Source organism: Mesoplodon densirostris, chromosome 8 (assembly GCF_025265405.1).
Source record: "Mesoplodon densirostris isolate mMesDen1 chromosome 8, mMesDen1 primary haplotype, whole genome shotgun sequence".
Taxonomy (NCBI): domain Eukaryota; kingdom Metazoa; phylum Chordata; class Mammalia; order Artiodactyla; family Ziphiidae; genus Mesoplodon; species Mesoplodon densirostris.
In genome coordinates this window covers 77,396,460-77,416,399 of record NC_082668.1, presented here as the reverse complement: position 1 = coordinate 77,416,399, position 19,940 = coordinate 77,396,460, and the positions used below count along the sequence as shown (strand labels likewise).

Sequence of the window (19,940 nt, the reverse complement as noted above, 5' to 3'; positions counted from 1 at the left end):
CCCGGACCAGGACTTGAACCCGTGTCCCCTGCATTGGCAGGCGGATTCTTAACTACTGCACCACCAGGGAAGTCCGAGCGTTTTGGTTTGGGTGGGTGGTTTTTGGTTATGAAAGTTTTCTGGTCTCTTTCTGTGTGGTATCAGAGCCTCTCCCTGTCTTATTTCCCCTCCTCCTTGTTTTCTGTTGTGGTTACTTCAATGCTAACTTGTTCCACTTGTACATTGACCCTGTGTACACGGCTCATTTTCTTTCTCATGATCATATTTATACTTTTGATGGATATATTTAAATGAACAGCTGTGCATTTGTTGAGTCATACCACAATTATCTGATTCTGCTTTAGCTGCTCCAGGGGCAAAAGCATATTTCAAGCTAAGTTGTGAGAGAATTCCGTTAATCACATTCTAACTGGGGGAGGGGAGAGGAGAAAGACCACTAAGAAAAGTCTTTTTAAGGATGAATGTTAATTAGTTGTTCAGTTATTTTAGAATAGATTGATTTGGTTGCTATTTAAGGTGTCACCTGAAGAAACTTTATAACGATGTAAATAACTATAAAGGTTTAATGATATCAGCCAGGCTAAATTCTCTGGAATTGTTGATGTGGGGATAAACTTAGTAGCTGGTTTATTTAAATAGATAAGTGGTCTTTAAAAGAGTTTCTTTCTGTAAAGGCTGGTGTTCTTGACTCAGCATTCCTTGAATTCATTGGCTAAATATTTTGTTTTAAGCTTCTGAACAGATAACATATGATACAGAAAATGTTACAACTTTCTTTTTCTTCAAACCTATTAATTGCTAATTATAACCTCTGATTGAGTCTTTGGCTTCCATCAGCCAGATCTATTTTTCTCTTGACACTTCCTCAGGGTTTTCTGAAGGTTATTAATAGGCATGGTAGCATGGCTTTCCAAATAGCGTCAATAACTGTTAGGTTAGGAGAATAGTGGGGGGCAGAGTGGGGGGAGATGATATGTCAATTCCTGACTCGTAGGAGATGTATTTTCAAGCTACAGAAGCTGTCTCAGAGGTCACTGGGGATGGCTCTGGGCAGATCAGCTGGTGTCTGCAACTAGAGATCCAAGCAGTCCTATCCAAATGGGATATTGTCCACCAGGGAGTTGTCTGGTATACCCAGAGTCTGCCAGCCGTCTTTTTGTTTGGCTGCTTCTCTTGGATGACACCCTTGAAAACTGAAATCCAGGTTACAAATGATATCTTTTAATTTATCTCCAGTACCTGGTTGCAGCTATATTACATTGAGGATGAAGAGCAGCCCTCTCCCCCAGTCATTTCCTTGCCAGCCTGTAAAACATTCCTTAAACCTCACTCTCCTCTCCCCACCCAAACCAAAGTGTAACATAGACTAAGATGTTAGAATTAATGTGTTTTAATTTACATTGAGTGCCTCGTATGTGCCAGGATGGCGATGTAGTCATGAGCCAGACAAGAGTCCTCACTCTCATGCTGCTTAAATTTTGGTGTGTGGAGTAAGGAGGGATGGGAGAGGGAGAGACATAATAAAGACCAATAAACTAATACATAAATGACAGATGTCACGCAGCGTTAAATGCTGTGAAGAAGACGGCAGGGCGCTGTGGGCTGAGCGTGTGGGGGTCTGAGGCAGGAATGGGCTTGAATGTGTGTGGGGTACAGATGAGAAGGGCTCTGGTCAGGCTAGTGTATAAAGGGTGGTTTTTCTCACCTCCACAGAAATCTGCTCTAGTGCCTCCCATTTTAAAAAGAGAGAGAGAAATAGACCTCCTTGGTGCTGACGTCTTTTTTATTTAATTCCACGCGTAAATTATTACGCGTTAGTCACATTAGCCTTAGAATTGGGACAGTTGTGTCAGATGGCAGTGCCTGAGATACCATTGGTCTGGTAACAGGAGGGATAGGAAGGGTCTGCACTCTTAGGCTAAAGGGGAAACTGCAGGCAGTGAGAAATGCAGCAGAGGGCCGAGAAGGCATCTAACTGAGGGCTTTGGGAGGAGGTGGGATTTTAGATGGACTTCACAGTTACTCATCTAAGAGTTTCACAGGCCGAGTTGGGGGTGAGGGTAGGGGTCCTTTCTACCAGTAGGTAAAAAATAAAATAAAATAAAAGAAAGTCCCAGTTTGTAAACTGGAGGGAGAGGAGCCCTGAGCTGCCTAAGAGAATAGAACAAAACAGCTGGGAGATGATGGGTCCTATCAGTTGAAACAAAGCGCAGAGCCGTGGCTATTTGATACAGAGGGAATGAAGTGGAAGACAAGGGACAGTTTCCATGTAGTCAAGCGCATCAAAATAAAACCGAGACTTGAGATACCAGTAAGGCATGCCGTGGGTGATCAAAACATTGGAATCTCAGAAGCTTAGCTTAGTTATTATCTTTATATTTGGTAGGGGTGTAGCAAAGTCAGTTTCGTCCTGTATACAATTAAAGTAAGTCTACTGGGGTTTCTTTGCTTCTAACATGGTAGCTTATCCTTTTACTTATTTTCATTCAGTTAAGCCTCATTTACCTACCCTTGCCTTTTTTTTTTTTTTTTTAAACCAGATTATATTATTCTTTTCCTGGCCTTTCCAAACCATATCTTGGGTCCATCTGTCACAGCTGGAATGTTTGTAGTGTAACTCTTTCAGTCAAAACCCTTTCTTTCCTGAAATAATCTGTAATTATTTCCTCTAAGTACAGGATGAACTGATCCAGGGGCTGGATTTCAGTTCTATAGGACTTGTCCAAGAAGCTATTTGTATTCATCTATCTTGAAAGATCAAATTACATGCTAATATTCTGAAAGTAACACCCCACCAGAAACCCTCCCGCAGCAGTGAAATCTATATAAAACCAAGCCCTGGCAACTTGCACATTGCCAGTTCAGACAGAGTGTGGTGTTAAAAATATTTCACAGGTCATTTGTGAACTGGAGAAAAGACCCTGACTTAACTTATATGGTATGATGCTTTGGTTTAGCCTCTCTTTACAGCTATAACTGACAGCCCATGTCTCTCTCCACCCTTTCCAAAGTCCCAGGTAGTTTGGAGCAAGCTGTCCTTGGGTTCTCTCTCTGCTTGTTGAGCATAGAAGAGACATAACTGTTGTCACATAATGGCTGATTTTTGTCCCCCTTGGAGGTGGTGGTTGTAAGTATACCTTCCCTCAAGATTGTATATTTAGAGTCTGTCTTGCTGGATCTAATTTGCCCCCCAAATGTGCCCGACTTAATGCTAATGCCTGTTTTTATTTTATGATGCGTCACAAGAGAACTGAAGAATGGGGATGGGAGGGAGGAGGTAGCAACCACTTGTGTACTAGCAACGTGGCTTGTCTTTCCTTTCACATCAAGCTTTTTTTTTTCCCCCTCGGGGGCAGGGGAGATAATCTGAGGTTACAGGGTATATGAAATTAATTTGAGGTTAGAGAAATGGAGAGAAGAGGGCATGATTGAAAGGTGGCCCAAATAACCATGAGTAAAGATTGTTTTCTGAGAGGAAAATCAAGACGGGTAAAGTGCACAACGTGTTGAAGCTTGGATAAAATGTTAAGGAAGACTATGGTTAGTTCCATAGTTTCAGAAGCTAAACAGTAGCTGGCTGGTTTAATGAAGGTTGTGAGCGTTTGTTAATTAGGACCTGAACTCTGGTCACATGGCTTTGGGTTTGACTTCGTGTGCTTGAGCAAGTTACTTCTACCTACCCATTTTCTTATCTGTAAACTGGGGTTAATATGAGTATTTATTTTAGAGTGTTTTGGGGAGAGGTTGAAAGAGATAATACATAGGACCCCTAAGCACAGTGCCTGGCTGCTTAGTAAGTGGCACTACTGTTACTGTAATAATGATGTGCCGTTGACAGATAACTAAGGGAAAGCAGAATCACTCTACTTCTTTTCTGCTTTGCCTCTACCTTTTATATTAAAGAGAAAGATTCTTTTTTTCTTATGGAAGGCGTAGCATAGGCCATATAAAAGAGACATAAAGAAAAAAACTGTCATGGAACAGTTGTGACAGTCCTCACCAACGGTGAGTGAGCGACTTCACGTGGATGGTGAAAAAGTCATTCAAAATAAGGATGGGTGAATGTACAATCCATCTTTCAAGATTCTTTCTAACTTGGAGAGTGTTAGAAATTGAATTGAGAAGAGTATCAAGAAAGTCCCTATTGAACGAGTAGGTGCTCAGTAGATTATGTGTTGAACAAATGGACAAACCAAATGAGTCTAGGCCACCAGGCCAGACAAATTGAACATTTTGTAGAATTTTCTGATGGGAAAGAATCTCAGGGTTCATCTTACAGCTTTGCTTTCATCCTCAGCATACAGATAACAAGTTGTTTGTTGTTCATAACTTTAGGTTTTAGAAATATCTTTCATTCTTATAGTAGATTATCAACTATATTGCTTAATATGAGTTCTAAAGGTTGACTATAGAAGTGCATTATACTCCTGGTTATTCTGTGACTGACATCAAAATGCTTTGTGATTTTGGGGGGGATGTATTGCAGTATGTCTGTGGCTTTATCCAGCTGTAAAATTGTGATGAGCGAAAGAAGTGCCAAACTTGGTCTCAAGCCCACATGTGTTAAAAATTGAGCTAAACGCTAGCTCCCTAACTGGATGTCAGTCTGATCTATAAATGGAGCTTGACAAGTACCATAGGATTTGGAAAGCAGCTCTGTTTTGCCCTGGTGGTAAGTCTGTTTTGAGTACAATATCATGGGACTGTTCTATCTCCCAAGGGAGTAGTCCTGAGACACTGTAAAAGATGGCACTGATTTTAAAGAGGGTACCTTAGTTAAGACCCGAGGTCCCTAACCTTTTTCTGCATAGCTCTTTGCCTTGTGTCTGAAATATTAAGATCAGTTACCAGGGCTAGAGGGCCTTATCCAAGAACAGAATGGAGGTGGTATATACTGGGGCAAAAATTTATACTCCAAACCCTTCAGATAATATTCTGTAACCCCCAGTAGCCTATGAGTTTTTGCAGTCAGGGATTTTAGCCTTAGAATATTGCAAAAGGATTTGGTTGGACCTAAAGGAGATGGACGCTGGAGTACCTGCTGATCACAGTTTTATGTCTCATTTAAAAAATATTTCGTTGTGCACATAAAGTATTATTCCTACATGAAATAGATATCTAATGCCTTCTCCCTTGACCACTAGACTTATTGTTGACTTCCTTGATGTTAGAGAGTTTAAAGAGATTTCTAAACGTGTGGAGCAGTAACATTTTCGTCAGGTATCGAGCCAATGCCCAGCCTAAAATATCTGGTACCATCTGGTTACCTGGTATGGTAGAAGGACTGATCGTTTAAGAGTAAGGCAGTGCTTCTCAAAGCATGGTCTGAGATCCTCTGGAGTTTCCAAGACTTTCTCAGGGGTTCCACAAGGTCCTCCTTCTTTCAGTCACATATACGTCTTCATGTACGAAGTTGGATTCTCTTTTCTTCAGCTGATACAACATGTCATTCCAGATTGAATGCAGAATCATATATGAGAATCCAGTTGCCTTCTACTAAGCCAAACATTATAGAGATTTGCAAAAATGCAAAGTAATGCCACTTTCCTCATTAGACCTTTCTGTGGGGGAAATACAGTTCTTTTTTTAATTCAGAAAAAATAGGGTAATATGTTTATTGTTATTTTAAAACAAATACAGTATTTAAAACATTCTCCATTTTAATTTCTAATAGAGTAAATATTGGTAGAAATAACTTACATAGACAAGTTCCGTAGAGTCCTCAATAATTTTCAAGAGTAATAAAGAGATTCTGAGATCAAAATTTTTAAAAACTACTGGAGTAAAGCATCCCTGAACTATTGAATTATTGCCAGTCTCTTTTCCCACCACCCGTTCATCTTTTTGGCCAGCCCACATCTGAAACTCCTTAGCCAAAAATACTTGAGTGCAAGGGAGTTGAAAATACTTTTAAAGACAATGTTTTCCTTTTAGTATATTTAAAAATTCGAAATAGATCCTTGGGGCTTCACGTTGGGACTTCAGCATATTGATGTTCTTTATATGTAAAATATGATCAGGAAATTTATTCCAGAACATTCTCCCCTCTACATTTCTTTTCCCTTTCCTTTTGAAAGTACCATTTTTAATAGCTGAATTAACTGGTCAGCAGAGACACTCCAGACACTGAACAGAATGGCAACCAGTAAATGCTGCTGACATTTTTTCCCAAAGATTTTTGGCAGATTTTGAGCTATCTATCTATAAACAGCAGATTAGTTTGGAAGCCTGAATTTATAACTCCTTTTTATTCCCTGTTTTCCATTTAGGAGCCTAAATTATTGTTTTAATTTTGCTTGCACAATAATAATCAATTAAAAGGTGTTTAGGGGGCTTTCCTGGTGGTGCAGTGGCTGAGAGTCCGCCTGCCGATGCAGGGGACATGGATTCGTGCCCCGGTCCGGGAGGATCCCACATGCCGCGGAGCGGCTGGGCCCGTGAGCTGTGGCCGCTGAGCCTGCGCGTCCGGAGCCTGTGCTCCACAACGGGAGAGGCCGCAGTGGCGAGAGGCCCGCGTACCGCAAAAAAAAAAAAAAGTTTTTTGAGTGTGTACCCTCAATATGTATGTTGCTTATGAGTTTTATATAAAGTAAAACTATGTGTTATAAGACATACATAAAATAGAAATTTTAAAAAGATTTAAGATGAAATATTTGAGGTATGGCTAACGGTAATGACATTGTATTATTGACGAAAATCTCAAGCTACTCAGGATGATGTTTATTGTTTATGATACTGGATGCAAATCAGTTTTTAATGTATTTTTAAATTCTGAATTTGGTGAGCCTGCTTCATGTCACAGTGAACTGAATGTTAATTGCTTTTCTTTAAACTGATTAACAAAGAACCACTAGGAATAGCCATATAAGTTCCACCATTTTCTTACTCTTCTCTGGTACTTTCATTAATAACATATTCAATCTGTAGTTTCTTTAATGGATTTAGAACACTTGCAATTTGGGGAGGGCTCATTTCATTATATCTAGCCATTACAACCTGTAATTCCACTTCAATAAACCCTCAAGGGTATAGCACATGGCTGTATTCTATAAGCAAACAATGTCCACTCTTTCACATTATGTAACTCCCACTTCTTCTGCAAGATACCTCTTGTAGTGGACTGTCCTAAGGGACTGAGACGAGACCAAATAAGGGATCAAGTTATTTATCACTCTGTTAGATTAAATCAGTTTTTATAAGATAAAAGTTGTAGTATTTTCATCCCATAATTTAATGCATTGTCTTGTGTGGCTCTTGGATGCATGCACCCCTTTTAGGGGCAAGTAGGCTAGTGCTGGAGATTGACATAGACAAATGATTGATTCGGAGTGGTGTTAGACCAGTGCTGGGGGGTTGAAATCACTGCTGATGGAGAGGTGTTGCACCAAGCATTTGCCTTTTGAGCTAGATCCTGGATGACAGGAAGAGGAAGTTGGGTAGGAGAGAGGTGGAGGGGGAGGCTCAAGGCATCTGGGGTGGAGGGAACCAACAGTGCGTTTCTGTTCAAAGGCACAGAGATGAGATGGTGATGGAGGGGTCAGTACTGGTTATGAGGGTTTCAGGGTGAAGTGAGGCATTTGCATTTTTATCAAACAAGGGCTTGCTCTAGAAAAGATCTATGTGAACATGGAAATAATAGTAATAATAACAACAGCAACAGTAGAAAGGGAGTCACTCAAGTTCCATGTGCTTTTAAAAATGTAAAAGGAAGGTCCATTAAACTCTCCTTTACCCCCTTCCCTCACCTTGCTGTTAGAGAAGGGTTAGTCTGAAATACAGTTGTGGACAAATTGAAGTGAGGGATGGTAAGATAGAATAGAGGTGCGGGGAATGAGCAGTCAGACTGCTAACCAAAAAACTGATTTTAAGAAGATGAGTCAGAAGGAGTCCATTCCAAACAGCTTAGATAGCAGTGGGCTTTTGCTCTTTTCTTTGAAGCTTTAAGAGTAAGATAGCACATGAACCTATTCACTAAAGAACTTTACCCATTTTCTCTTTTTTTTTTTTTTACCATCCAGAAAATTGCAACTAGTTCAAGGTTTAATTTTTTTAAATTATTCTTTGTAATAAAGAATTAGTATAGCCAATCCCATCATATTTCCAAAATTTTATAGGAATTATTCAGATGGAAAAGTTCTTTGTTGTAACCCCTTGACTCAGAACATTGAGCTTCTGCCAATGTAGTTTTAGGGCAATATCAACTTAAAATTTATATCAAGTATCTTATTTTCTCTCAGTTATAGTTTCATATATTAAGATTTTATATGATTTCTTCATGTCTTGATTGTGTCTATGCTTTGTTAAATTTGAGGTTAATGTAAGAACACATTGCTTTGCCATAGATGAGGGATAAGTTACAGTTTTGTGTTTTGTTTTATTTTTTTTCTTTTTGGGGGCTGTATGATGATGTAGGTTGCTTCACCTCTAATCCTTTTAAAGGAAGGCTCAAACATAGTAATTAGTTTGGATTATTCAGTCACTTAATCTTTAACATCGTGTTAGAACAGTCTATTCGTGCTTCTTAAGAGTTTTTAACTTGGTGCCAATTTTGCATTCCGTGGCATAAAATAAAATTCAAACCTAAAGTCCTTTAGGAATGCCTGGCCTTACAGCTGAGAATTTGTCATGTCCCTTTTGAGTTCTTTGTAAGTGGGTAGACTCAGAGAAAGTTGCCTCAGAGTGGCCACCAGTAGGAGGTAAATCTGATTAACTCTTTAAGATGATTTATTTAGATCCATGTAAAAGGGTATATGTTTAAATGTACTAAGAAATAAGGCAACATATGTGAGGGGGATTTGTAAGAAAGGCCTTGAACGGCAGTTTGAAGGTGGTATGCTTAATTTAATTTGTCATCCTACAGTTAAATTTTTTTGTTTTACTGATATCTCTTTTTTTCCCTCCACAGTTGTACAATGGTAGATGGAGTGATGATTCTTCCTGTGCTAATGATGATTGCTTTCCCTTCCCCTAGTATGGAAGGTAAGTGGCTCACAACTATTTGGGGTAGGATGAGTATACTGTGTATTGTTTGGCTTACTGTAAACTAGTTTGTTCTTAATCCTATCAGACTTAGCAATCCTCCCCTCCCCCCATTTTTAAGACTTTATTTTTTTAAAGCTGTTTTTTAGGTTCACAGCAAAATTGAGAGGAAGATACAGAGATTTCTCATATACCCCCTGCCCTGACACATGTATAGCCTCCCCCTTTATCAACATCCCCCCAACCAAAGTGGTACATTTGTTATAATTGATGAACCTACATTGACACATCATAATCACCCCAGTCCGTAATTTACATTAGGGTTCACTCTTGGTGGTGTACATTCTGTGGGTTTGGACAAATGTATAATGACATATATCCATCAATATAGTATCATACAGAGTATTGCACTGCCCTAAAAATCCTCTGAGCTCCACCTATTCCTCTCTCTCCACCTCTGCAACCCCTGCCAACCACTGATTCTTTTACTGCCTCCGTAATTTTGCCTTTTCCAGAATGTCATGTAGTTGGATTCATACAGTATATAGCCGTTTCATATTGGCTTCTTTCACTTAGTATTTTGCATTTAAGGTTCCTTTGTGTCTCTTCCTGGCTTAATAGTTCATTTCTTTTTAGTGCTGAGTAATGTTTCACTGTCTGGATGTACCACAGTTTATTTATCCATTCACCTACTGAAGGCCATCTTGATTGCTTCCAAGTTTTGGTAATTATTAATAAAGCTGCTATAAACATCCACGTGCAGGTTTTTGTGTAGATATAAGTTTTCAACTCCTTTGGGTAAACACCAAGGATTGTGATTGTTGGATTGTATGGTAGAGTATGTTTAGTTTTGTTAGAAACTGCTAAGCTGTCTTACAAAGTGGCTGTTCCATTTTGCATTCCCACTAGCAATGTATGACAGTTCCTATTGTTCCACATCCTCACCAACATGTGGTGTTATCAGTGTTCTGGACTTTGGCCATTCTTATAGGTATGTGGTGGTGTCTCATTGTTTTAATTTGCATTTCCCTGATGATGTATGATGTGGAGCATCTTTTTATGTGCTTATTTGCCATCTGTATATCTTTATTGAGGTGTCCTTAATGTCTTTGGCCTAATTTTTATTTGGGCTGTTTGTTTTCTTATTGTTGAGCTTTCAGAGTTCTTGGTGTATTTTGGATAACAGTCCTTTATCAGATATGTCTTTTGCATATATTTTCTCCCAGTCTGTGGTTTGTCTTGTCATTCTTTTGACATTATCTTTCACAGAGCAGAAGTTTTAATTTTAATGGAGTCCAGCTGATCAATTATTTTTTTCATGGATCATGTCGTTAAAAAGTTATTGCCAAAAAAAAAATAGTTATTGCCATACTCGGTGAGGTAATTTAGGTTTTCTCCTATGTTATCTAATAGGAGTTTTATAGTGTTGTGTTGTACATTTAGGTCTGTGATCTGTTAATTGAATAATTTTTATGAAGAGTATAAGGTCTGTGTCTAGATTTCTTTTTTTTTTGCATGTGAACATCCCCTTTTTATACATATTTGATAATGTCCCTTGATTTTCTTGGAGTGCAACCTATACACACCATACCTTTTTTATAAACATAAATTTTAAAAATTCAATATAATTCGTTATCTGAAATGAAGAGAAAATTCTCTGAAAATAATATGTAATTAAATATGTCATATAATTAAAATCGTATGTATAGACAAATGTAATATAATCTAGTGTAGTTGGGCATGAGTACACTAGAAGATGTAATGAAGTAACAAATGTTTGTATAAAAATATATACCTATATACACACACACACACATAATAATCTTTGATGTCTTAGAAAACAGAAAACATATTGGTACTAGTGTATTGTATCGGTGACTTAATTATCACAAGTGATCTTGTCTACAGCGCTTGAATTTGCTGACTTGGTGAACAAATTTTGGTAGAATCCCAACAAAACAGAGAACTGTTTGTGCCTTGATTTACACAGTGGTTATATTTTGAGAAAATTTCATATACATTAAGACAGTATAAGACATACTTTGTATTTTTATGTATAAAAGAGTTAGATATTAGGTTCAATTAATTATACAGCAGTTTTCGTGTAAATGAATGCTTAGTAGGTGGGCCAGTGAGAACCTGAAGGGGCACAGGGTAACTCTTAGTTGTGTGGGATCACAGAGGCATTTTAGGGCCTAACTCATTCTCACTATCCTCCCTTCTCCCCATTTGCAAAAAGGTACTTGGGGATGGCACTGCCTCTGTGGAGTCCACAAGAGCTAATCAAGAGAAAAAGAAAATAAAAGTTGCCTATAGGGCCTCCCTGGTGGCGCAGTGGTTGAGAGTCCGCCTGCCGATGCAGGGGATACGGGTTCGTGCCCCGATCTGGGAGGATCCCATATGCCGCGGAGCGGCTGGGCCCGTGGGCCATGGCCGCTGGGCCTGCGCGTCCGGAGCCTGTGCTCCGCAACGGGAGAGGCCACGACAGTGAGAGGAAGAAAATAAAAGTTGCCTATAATTCCCTGCACTTACATGTAATTGCTTTTAGCATGTTGGTGTAAATCTTTCTAGATGTGTAAACAAACTCTTATTTTATTGTGCATTGAGCAGTTTGCACTTTATTTTATAAGGGTTGCTCCATGAGGAGTGGTGCTTACGGTGTGAATCTCAGCCTTGTTGTGATCAGATGGGCCAGTAAGACTAATCCCTCTCTTACAGGCTCTTGGGGGTATAGTGATCAGTTTTATACACTTGATAAGTTTCCAAGGAGGCATATAATATAAGTTAATGTAGCCAACACTGTGGACAAATCAGTGCTTGATATACTAGAAATCTATTTTGTTATATATTAGGTGTATAATATTTGATCTGTTCCTCCCTCCTTCCCATGTTCATTGACATGTATTTTAGTCAGGGAGCCACTAGCCACATATTGAGCACTCAAAGTGCAGCTGATACAAGCCGAGATACACTTTAAGTGTAAAGTACACACGGTTTTGAAGACAACAAAAAATGTGAATTTTATCTGTTCCTTTATACTCCTACGAAAATTTACAATTATATAAAGCAGCTTACATTAAGTTTCTATTAAAAAACGCTATCGTCAACCACTTTAGGTATCCATAGTCTATATTCTTTAAGCAGTGTTGTTTGATACAGTCCAATAATATTGCACTCATTTTAATTAGTGCCAAGAAGATATAAAATAAGGATCCTGCGTGGCAAGTTTAAAGGAGTAGGAGGTGTTTAACTGGAAGAGGGGTTGGGTCCTAGGTTGAAAGAATTACTAAGAAGAAATGGGCTGGGAATATTTGGTGGGTTAATAGTAGTTCTCATCTGAGGGGTTAATTTTTTCCCCCAAGGGACACTTGACAATGTCTGGAGACGTAATAGGCAAGTTGCTAGGATTTTTCCTCTTTTTAATTGCTACATAATATGATCAGTAAAAAATAATAATAATAATAATAAATGTTGTGAAATGAAGTCCCTCCAGATTCTGTGTGCTTCCCTAGGTACGGTAGCAGTTCTGTGTGGTCGGACAATCCTTCAGGTTTCATGTGCTGTCCTGGTGGACTCTTGGTGTGGGCACGATAGAAAAAAAAAAGAGTAGAAGAGAAATTGAGGTGGAAATGTAATATAAATAGAGAAGGGGAAGTGGAGAACGAATGGGGAAAGAGGAGGTGAAAAGGGCATTTATGGAACAATGTTAGCAACCCAGCCATTGGTTGTTTTTTCCTGCTTTAAGCTCTTAAGCTGCCCAAAGGATCCAGCAAATGACCTCTTAATGCCAGAGTGAAGATCTGTAATGAAACAAGTTAGTCTGGCTGAAATGGAAATGGATGCCACTAAGGTTTTGCTATTGAATATAACACCAGCACTAGGATGTTTACAGATACGGAAAAGAACACATATCCTTTCGTTGCGATAGCTTTTTTTTTTTTTTAAACAATATCCAGTGAGTGCTACAACCTAGAGTACTCTGATCTTAATAGCGGTGGCCTTAGTCTTGTCTTCCCTCAATGACTCAACTCCTAGTTAACTATCAATAGCATATTCTATGAAAAGACTCTTTGTTTTTGCATATTTACTAGAAAATTTTTTTAAAAAAACCACTGAGAACTAATTGTAATATACTCAACATTAGTCATAAAGCAAATGTCGAGTACAAAATACTTAACCAAAAGAGGTAAATAATAGGGCAAATAACTAAAAACTTTATATTAGCCTCATAGATTGTCTAGTGCAGGGCTTTAGACTACCAAGGTTTTTGTTTGTTTTTTTGTTGTAATTAATTTATTATTTTGGCTGCGTTGTGTCTTCATTGTTGCGCACGGGCTTTCTCTAGTTGCGGCGAGCAGGGGCTACTACTCTTCTTTGCGGTGTGCGGGCTTCTCATTGTGGTGGCTTCTCTTGTTGCGGAGCACGGGCTCTAGGTGCACGGGCTTCAGTAGTTGTGGCATGTGGGCTCTAGAGCTCAGGCTCAGTAGTTGTGGCACACGGGTTTAGTTGCTCCACGGCATGTGGGATCTTCCTGGACCAGGGCTTGAACCCGTGTCCTCTGCACTGGCAGATGGATTCTTAACCACTGCACCACCAGGGAAGCCCTAGACTACCAAGTTTAAAAGGAAACAGATCCAGGTTTGATGTTTGCAGAGCAGCTACAGCACCTTATTAATTGGGCTTCAATGGAGCTAATGGCATTCTTGGTGCATAAATAAGAAAGTCATAGAGATTTTGTTCTAATATATTTTGTTGGGTATTGTACTCCTCTTAGTCTATTAAAAACAAACAAAAAACCAGAAAGCTTCTTTCCTTTTGTCTCCCTAGTTACTCCCAGATGTCTTTTAAATATTGATTAGATACAGTGTTAACATGTCAAATAAGAAGTCCCAAAGAGTACTTTTGGCAGAGTTTGACTAGTATGGGTGTACTTTAGAACATTTCTCAATTTCTGTGGAATTCTAAATGCTCTGGGGCCAAAAAGACCCAGTAAGTTTGGAAAATACTGCTTACTAGAACTATCTCTCTGATGATTTATAGGTAATATTTATTGAGTGGTTAATATGTGCCCAATGTTGGGCTGTTTTATGTTCGTTATTTCCCATAATCCTCATCATTACCCTAATGAGATAGGTTAGTGGGGATGTGCTTTTGAATCGGTTAAAACTCTTGCTTAAGGTTATACAGCCAATAAAAGGTGTGTTATACTTTGAGGATTGGTATTCAAGAGTTTCAATCATTACTAGTCTTCTTCAGAACTTTGTATTTTTTGGTACCCTAAATTAGCTACATCCACATTCATATTACATCTGGTACATGCTAGAATCCAGCTCAATCCAGTCCATTTGAGAGGCTGAGGTGAGAGCTTCCAACAGCAAATGATGAATCCCTTTTACCTGGGTTTGTGTTTTTTATTTCTCTCTCATACCAATATTCATTTTTCATGTTCATTATATATACAACTCCAGCTGCAGGAAGATTTTTATTTGCTCTCACAGAGAAGAGCACTTGAGCCCTAATTACCCGTATATCCTTCCTTTTCCTTCCCATTAATAAGACTAATCATGCTCTAATACTGCTATTATGCCACCCGGGAAAAGTCCATTTTTGTTCCAGAACCTGCTTGTTTGGTTTTACCTTCGTCCCTGTGAGCATTTGCAGGGACGACCATGGCACAAATAACTTAAAGTGGAATACTGCTTCTTCAGAAATATTTCAAAGCTAAGATGACCCACATTTTATTAAATTTGCAAGCCATAGTTAGATTTTATTGCAGCAAGGAAGGCTGGACTTTTGCAGAGTTTCGTTGCAACAGACTTCGGCCTGTCTTAGAGAAGATTGCTAAGTACTAAATTATTTTCTGGGTTGACTTGATTTTAGTATTTCCAAAGCCATCACTACTCAGACTTTCCAGCCCAATTACCCAATGAGAGAAGGAAGGAGATCACGTCAATAGACTTTTTGTTAGGGTCCACAAAGGTGCCCCTCTTTGCCACTGGGGGTGAAGAATAGAATAAGCCTTTCTTTGAATTTCTCATTATTGAGAATTCAGGAAGTTCGTGAAGGGGTGAATGAATGTAAGAGAAATGTCTCAGTATTAAATTTGTTGCCCTCATTTCTCATTACTATAATGTATCCTTTTTGTTCAGAATCAAATCTTTTTCATTGACACATCATCATGTGAGAGATTTGTTGGGGAGAGAGATGAGATGTACTGAGCTGTTGGCCACTATGAGTTCCTAAAATGTAAATATCAGGTGAAGCTGTACACTTTTAAGATACTGCTTCTTTATTGTCACATTTTCTCACCTAACAGAATGAGTATATTATTGATGCAAGGTGAGCTGTGACAAAGCTTCTTTTCAGCTTTTCCTTTCTGGGGAATGTTTGTTTCAGCTGTGGGTAGTTAAACTAAAGCCACATCCAATTTTTTTTTTTCCCAGTGAACATTATAAAATGTTCATATTCAATGCATTTATATGAGAGGAGTTAGTGGTAGGGTGTGGAGAGGACTCTAAAAATTCAGTCAGAGTCAAATATTGAATGGATGGGAAAACAAATCCAAGGCCCTAGCTCATTAAATGGTTTCCTTGTGGTCCACAGTGAGTGGGCAGTGCAATAGCTTCTAAGCTTCTGTTTTATAAAGATCGGTCTCAAGGGGGAGAGGGTGGATGCCATCTCCTCTTTATGGAAAAACTGGTGAAGCAGGAGATTTGTAGGGATGGCATGTGTGCTACTTTTGCTCTTGAAAAGTAAACACCAAGGAAAACAAAACATTTAAAAATCAATTTGTAGACTCAAGACATAGAAAACAAACTTATGGTTACCAAAGGGGAAAGGGGGTGAGGGAGGGATAAATTAGGAGTGTGGGATTAGCAGATACAAACTACTATATATAAAATAGATAAACAACAAGGTCCTACTGTATAGCACAGGGAAATATATTCAATATCCTATAATAAACCATAGTGGAAAAGAATATGGAAAAGAATATAATGTATGTATAACTGAATCACTTTGCTGGATACCGGAAACTAACACAACATTGTAAATTAACTATACTTCAATAAAAAAATTTAAAAACTAATTTGTAATTCCCAAACATTACCAGCTGTCCTCCAGAACTTCCCTCTGTAGCCCAGCATGACCTCAGGCAAGCTTCCATAGATAATGGTTATATGAGATAGTCATAATTACTCAGAACTCATGTCGATTCCAAGATAGTGTAAGACACAGGGCAGGGCAGCCTTCAAAATGTTCACTGTGACTCACAGTTAGAAATATTTTAGAGTTGGACCCAGTGCGTCTACATTTAGAAACATTTTGGAGTATGACCCGCATGCATCTGAAAAGAAAATTTCATGAAAGAGTGATGACTCTTACTATGCTAATGTACTCCTGCTTCTTCTCTTTTTTATTCTATTCAGTTTTATTTCATTTAGAAAGAAAGAAAGAAAGAAACCTTGTCTTGAACCACTAAATCAATTTCGCTACCCACAAATGGGTCATAACCCACAGTTTAAGAAAGACACCTCCAGTCTGCTCCCACGAGCTCGCTGCCGGGAAATCCTGGCTGCCCTCAGGTGAAAGCTCTGACAGCGAACCCAGATAGTCTCCAGCAAAGCTGGCCCAGACCTTTAAAATATTTATTTATTTATTTATTTATTTATTTTTACGACTTCATGTAGCCTGACCATCCTCTCTCTGCAAGCCAGTGATTTGACAGGAAGAGGGAAGTTTACATATGTGCCTTCTCAGCCGTGGTCATAACACTGGAACAGCTGCTGCCTGATTCTAATCAGCTGAATCTGAGCTCTGCAGAGCTGGGTGTTTCCTAGATCCACGGTAATGCTGCATCTAATGCTTTGTTATGGGTTAGAGGGGAACATGGACTTTCTGAGGATATGTATATTTGGGGCATGTGGGAAGGAGAGAAGGAATAGGAGGCAGAATGAGACATTTCCTCTTGGAAGGGGGTGGTGAGATTCACCTTAAAGCAAGAACAAAAACCTGTGCTTATATTTTTTATTCAAATGGTGATTTGGAGCAGGGAGTAGCCTCTTTTATTTATTATTTGCTGCATTTGTTTACCTTCTGAATTCTGGTATTTACACTAAGACAATATAAATGAAAAAAAAATCACACCCATTCGGTAAAGCTAGAAGGAAGAGATAGGGAAAAGAAAAAAACCCCAACAGTCCAGTTTAACCTTTGGCGCCTGTGATGTATGTAATGCTGCAGGATACCATGCAGAGTTACACAGTGTTTATCTTTAACATTATGTCCTCGTTCATATGCTTCACGCTGTCAGTTTTGCAAAGGGTTAGGGTAATTTTTGATAGTTCAGTGGTGTTGCTAATCAGAGTGTCTTCTGAAAGGAAGGCTCTTGGCCACGCATAGGAATCAAGCCTTTCTCAGGAGAGAGGCGGAGTCAGACACCATCGTGAGCCGCCTTCTTCCTTCTTACCGTGTTTCTGTATGTGGGTTACCTGAGCTCTCAAGAGCCGTTACCGCAGAGCCATGCTTAGCAGTAGCAGTGTGGTGGTGAGGCGTCAGCCATGCAAAGTGAGGCCTAGGGTGAGAGAGGCCAGGACTTGGTGGTGGTGTTTTCTCTCCAGTGTCTAAAACAGCGCCTGGCATGTATTTGGTGCTCAGTGAATATTTGACAAATGAATGAATGAATAATTATCCTAATACAGAAAAGGTAATAAGAGACCCAGGAACTGATCTGGGCTGGGGACAGGGTAAGAAAGCACATCATCCTCTGAAAGAATTTATTCCAAGTCTGGGAAAAGAGAATCAGTGATAAGACAATCTTACATTCTTGCAGTTGATAAATTACCATGAGCACACGGGGTAGGCATGGTGATGTCAACATACCGAGAAGGGGTTTTTGCTGTCCAAGAGTCACAGTCTAGTTGGAAGGGACAAAGGTTACAGCACAGCACTAGGGGTGTTGGCCGGAAGGGCCTTCATGGAGCACCAGGCTGGTATTGGGGACAGGCAGAGTTTGGGAAGATGAACAGGCGTTAGACCAGCAAAGGAAGGACTGAGAAGGACTTTTTAGGCAGGGGAAGGGCCAAGCCCAGAGAAGTGGGGGGATACAGGTCACCACCCGGGTGGTCCAGCCTGGCCAGAGCAGCCTCCAGAAGGCATTCGGGTTGAGATTTGAGGCCCTACTAGCCTGGCAGGGCCTTGGGCATGAGGTGTTTGTCTTAGATCCTGAGGTCAGTGAGAGCTATTGAAAGATTAATTAGATGCACTTAGTGTGCCTTGAAAGAATTTTGTGGTAGAAGTGGATCACAGGTTACAGCAAGATTAGAGGTGAAGGGACGGGAAAAACTAGTCCTCCTGCAGGGTCGGGGCAGACAGGCCCACATGCTGCCTTTTCAAAGGCATCCCAACTATAGCAACTTGATGGTGGCCAACAAAACAAAAACAAAACAAAAACAAAACCCTTAGTTCCAAGAGAAGACCTTTGTTGCAGATAGCTCACAAATAATAGCAGCAGTGAACAACAATAATCTAATACTAATTTCCGTTATGAAAACAGAAGGCTGAGCCGCTGACTTTCTTAGCAACTTTTGCAAGACATTTAAATCCCTCTAGCTGGTCCTTTGTTCCTGTGTTGCCATGGAGTGTCAATAAGCCCAGCTCAGAATAACCCGGGCAGTGACATGAGAGGTGCAGCTTGCTCGCTGGCATGGTGGCTGGCCAGGTTACGCTGTTTTCATTGCTCCCGTCTTGGGAGGAGGACTGGGCAGCTGGTTGCCCGGGCAGCTGTGAAAGGTGTATGTCTCTTGACCACCCAGAGTTTGAAAGGCAACCCAAACTTGCCTGCCTCCTGAGCATGTGCAGCTCGCGTTTGAGCAGATAGCAACTGAAAATAGCCCCCTGCACGCCTGTCCCTTGTACACCAGCCCCTGGCCGACTGCCATTTAGGACAGTGTGGGCTCCCTGGGTGGATAGGTGAGGGGCTGAGCAGATCTCAGGGGTTCTTAGGAAGATCCTGGGAACTTTGGCCCTGGCTTCAAAGGAAACGAAAAAGCAGCAGGCTCCTCTGAGCAGTTCCACTGGGCACTTTTGTGGTTAGTGGGTGGCCACAGTGCTTGCATACGTGCAGTATGTGCTGAAGACGCCGTACAGTTCTCCGTGCTCAGCCAAACTGGGGTCCGACAAGCAGACTGAGAGGTATATGTTTTCTCTTGGAGGGAAAGGCTTTCCTAAAACACTCCTAGACGGTAGCCGTCATGGTGTACCCTGCCTCAGTTTTAGAGAGGGGAGGCATTGAGTTAAAACTATTTTGTTTGATTTTCTACGTGCTCTTTAATCCCCAGTGATTGTCAGTAGGTCACTTCTACCAGGTGGCTCTTTGCTAGATGATTCTTTCTCAGCAGTCCAAATGTGGGCACAGAACAGAACCAACATGTCAGGAGCTGTCTGTTTCCCTTTGGGACTCTTTCCGTGTCCTTCCGGGCTTTCATCTCTGCTGCGGGCTTGCCATCGTTGGGCAGGCTTGGCACGCCGATGTGGATGGAAGCAGGCTCTGGAAGGAAATACTTCTGAAATGACTGGTGGTACTCAAGCTACTATTTAAAAGTGACCCTTCTTAGAGTCGTGGGTTATCTTTAGGCCATCAGCGCTCTACAACCACAGGAGCTAAAAGGGAGTCTGTGGAAACTCTGGCCTGTTGCTCTCGCCTTGGTTTGTGTTTAGATATTCTTGCTCCTCAGCCAGTGGCCTCGTGACACATCTCAGATTTAGCTGCCTTTCTTCTGCCAAGGTCCAAGATTATTGTGGAAGCTGGGAATGGTGTGCTGTGCCACAGAGACTGGGGTGTGGGGGGAAGGCATGTGTGCTTAAAAAGCCAGTTCTGGTTCACAGCATTCTGAAGAAAGTCTTTCTGTTTCTACCTTGAGCGTAGGCACCTGGGGCCTTTCTGTGGGCTCCGGGGTGAAAAA

At 40.3% G+C, this 19,940-nt stretch overlaps 1 protein-coding gene across 2 annotated transcripts in view; it reads left to right on the top strand.

Moving 5' to 3' along the window:
* Window positions 1-19,940, top strand: part of ACVR1 (activin A receptor type 1) — a 127,790-nt gene that overhangs the window by 59,442 nt on the left and 48,408 nt on the right. For both annotated transcript variants that reach the window (XM_060105912.1, XM_060105911.1), the window contains exon 2: window positions 8,906-8,979. In XM_060105912.1, coding sequence (XP_059961895.1) covers window positions 8,913-8,979 — 67 coding nt within the window. In that variant the 5' untranslated portion in view covers window positions 8,906-8,912. The remainder of the gene's footprint in view (window positions 1-8,905; window positions 8,980-19,940) is intronic.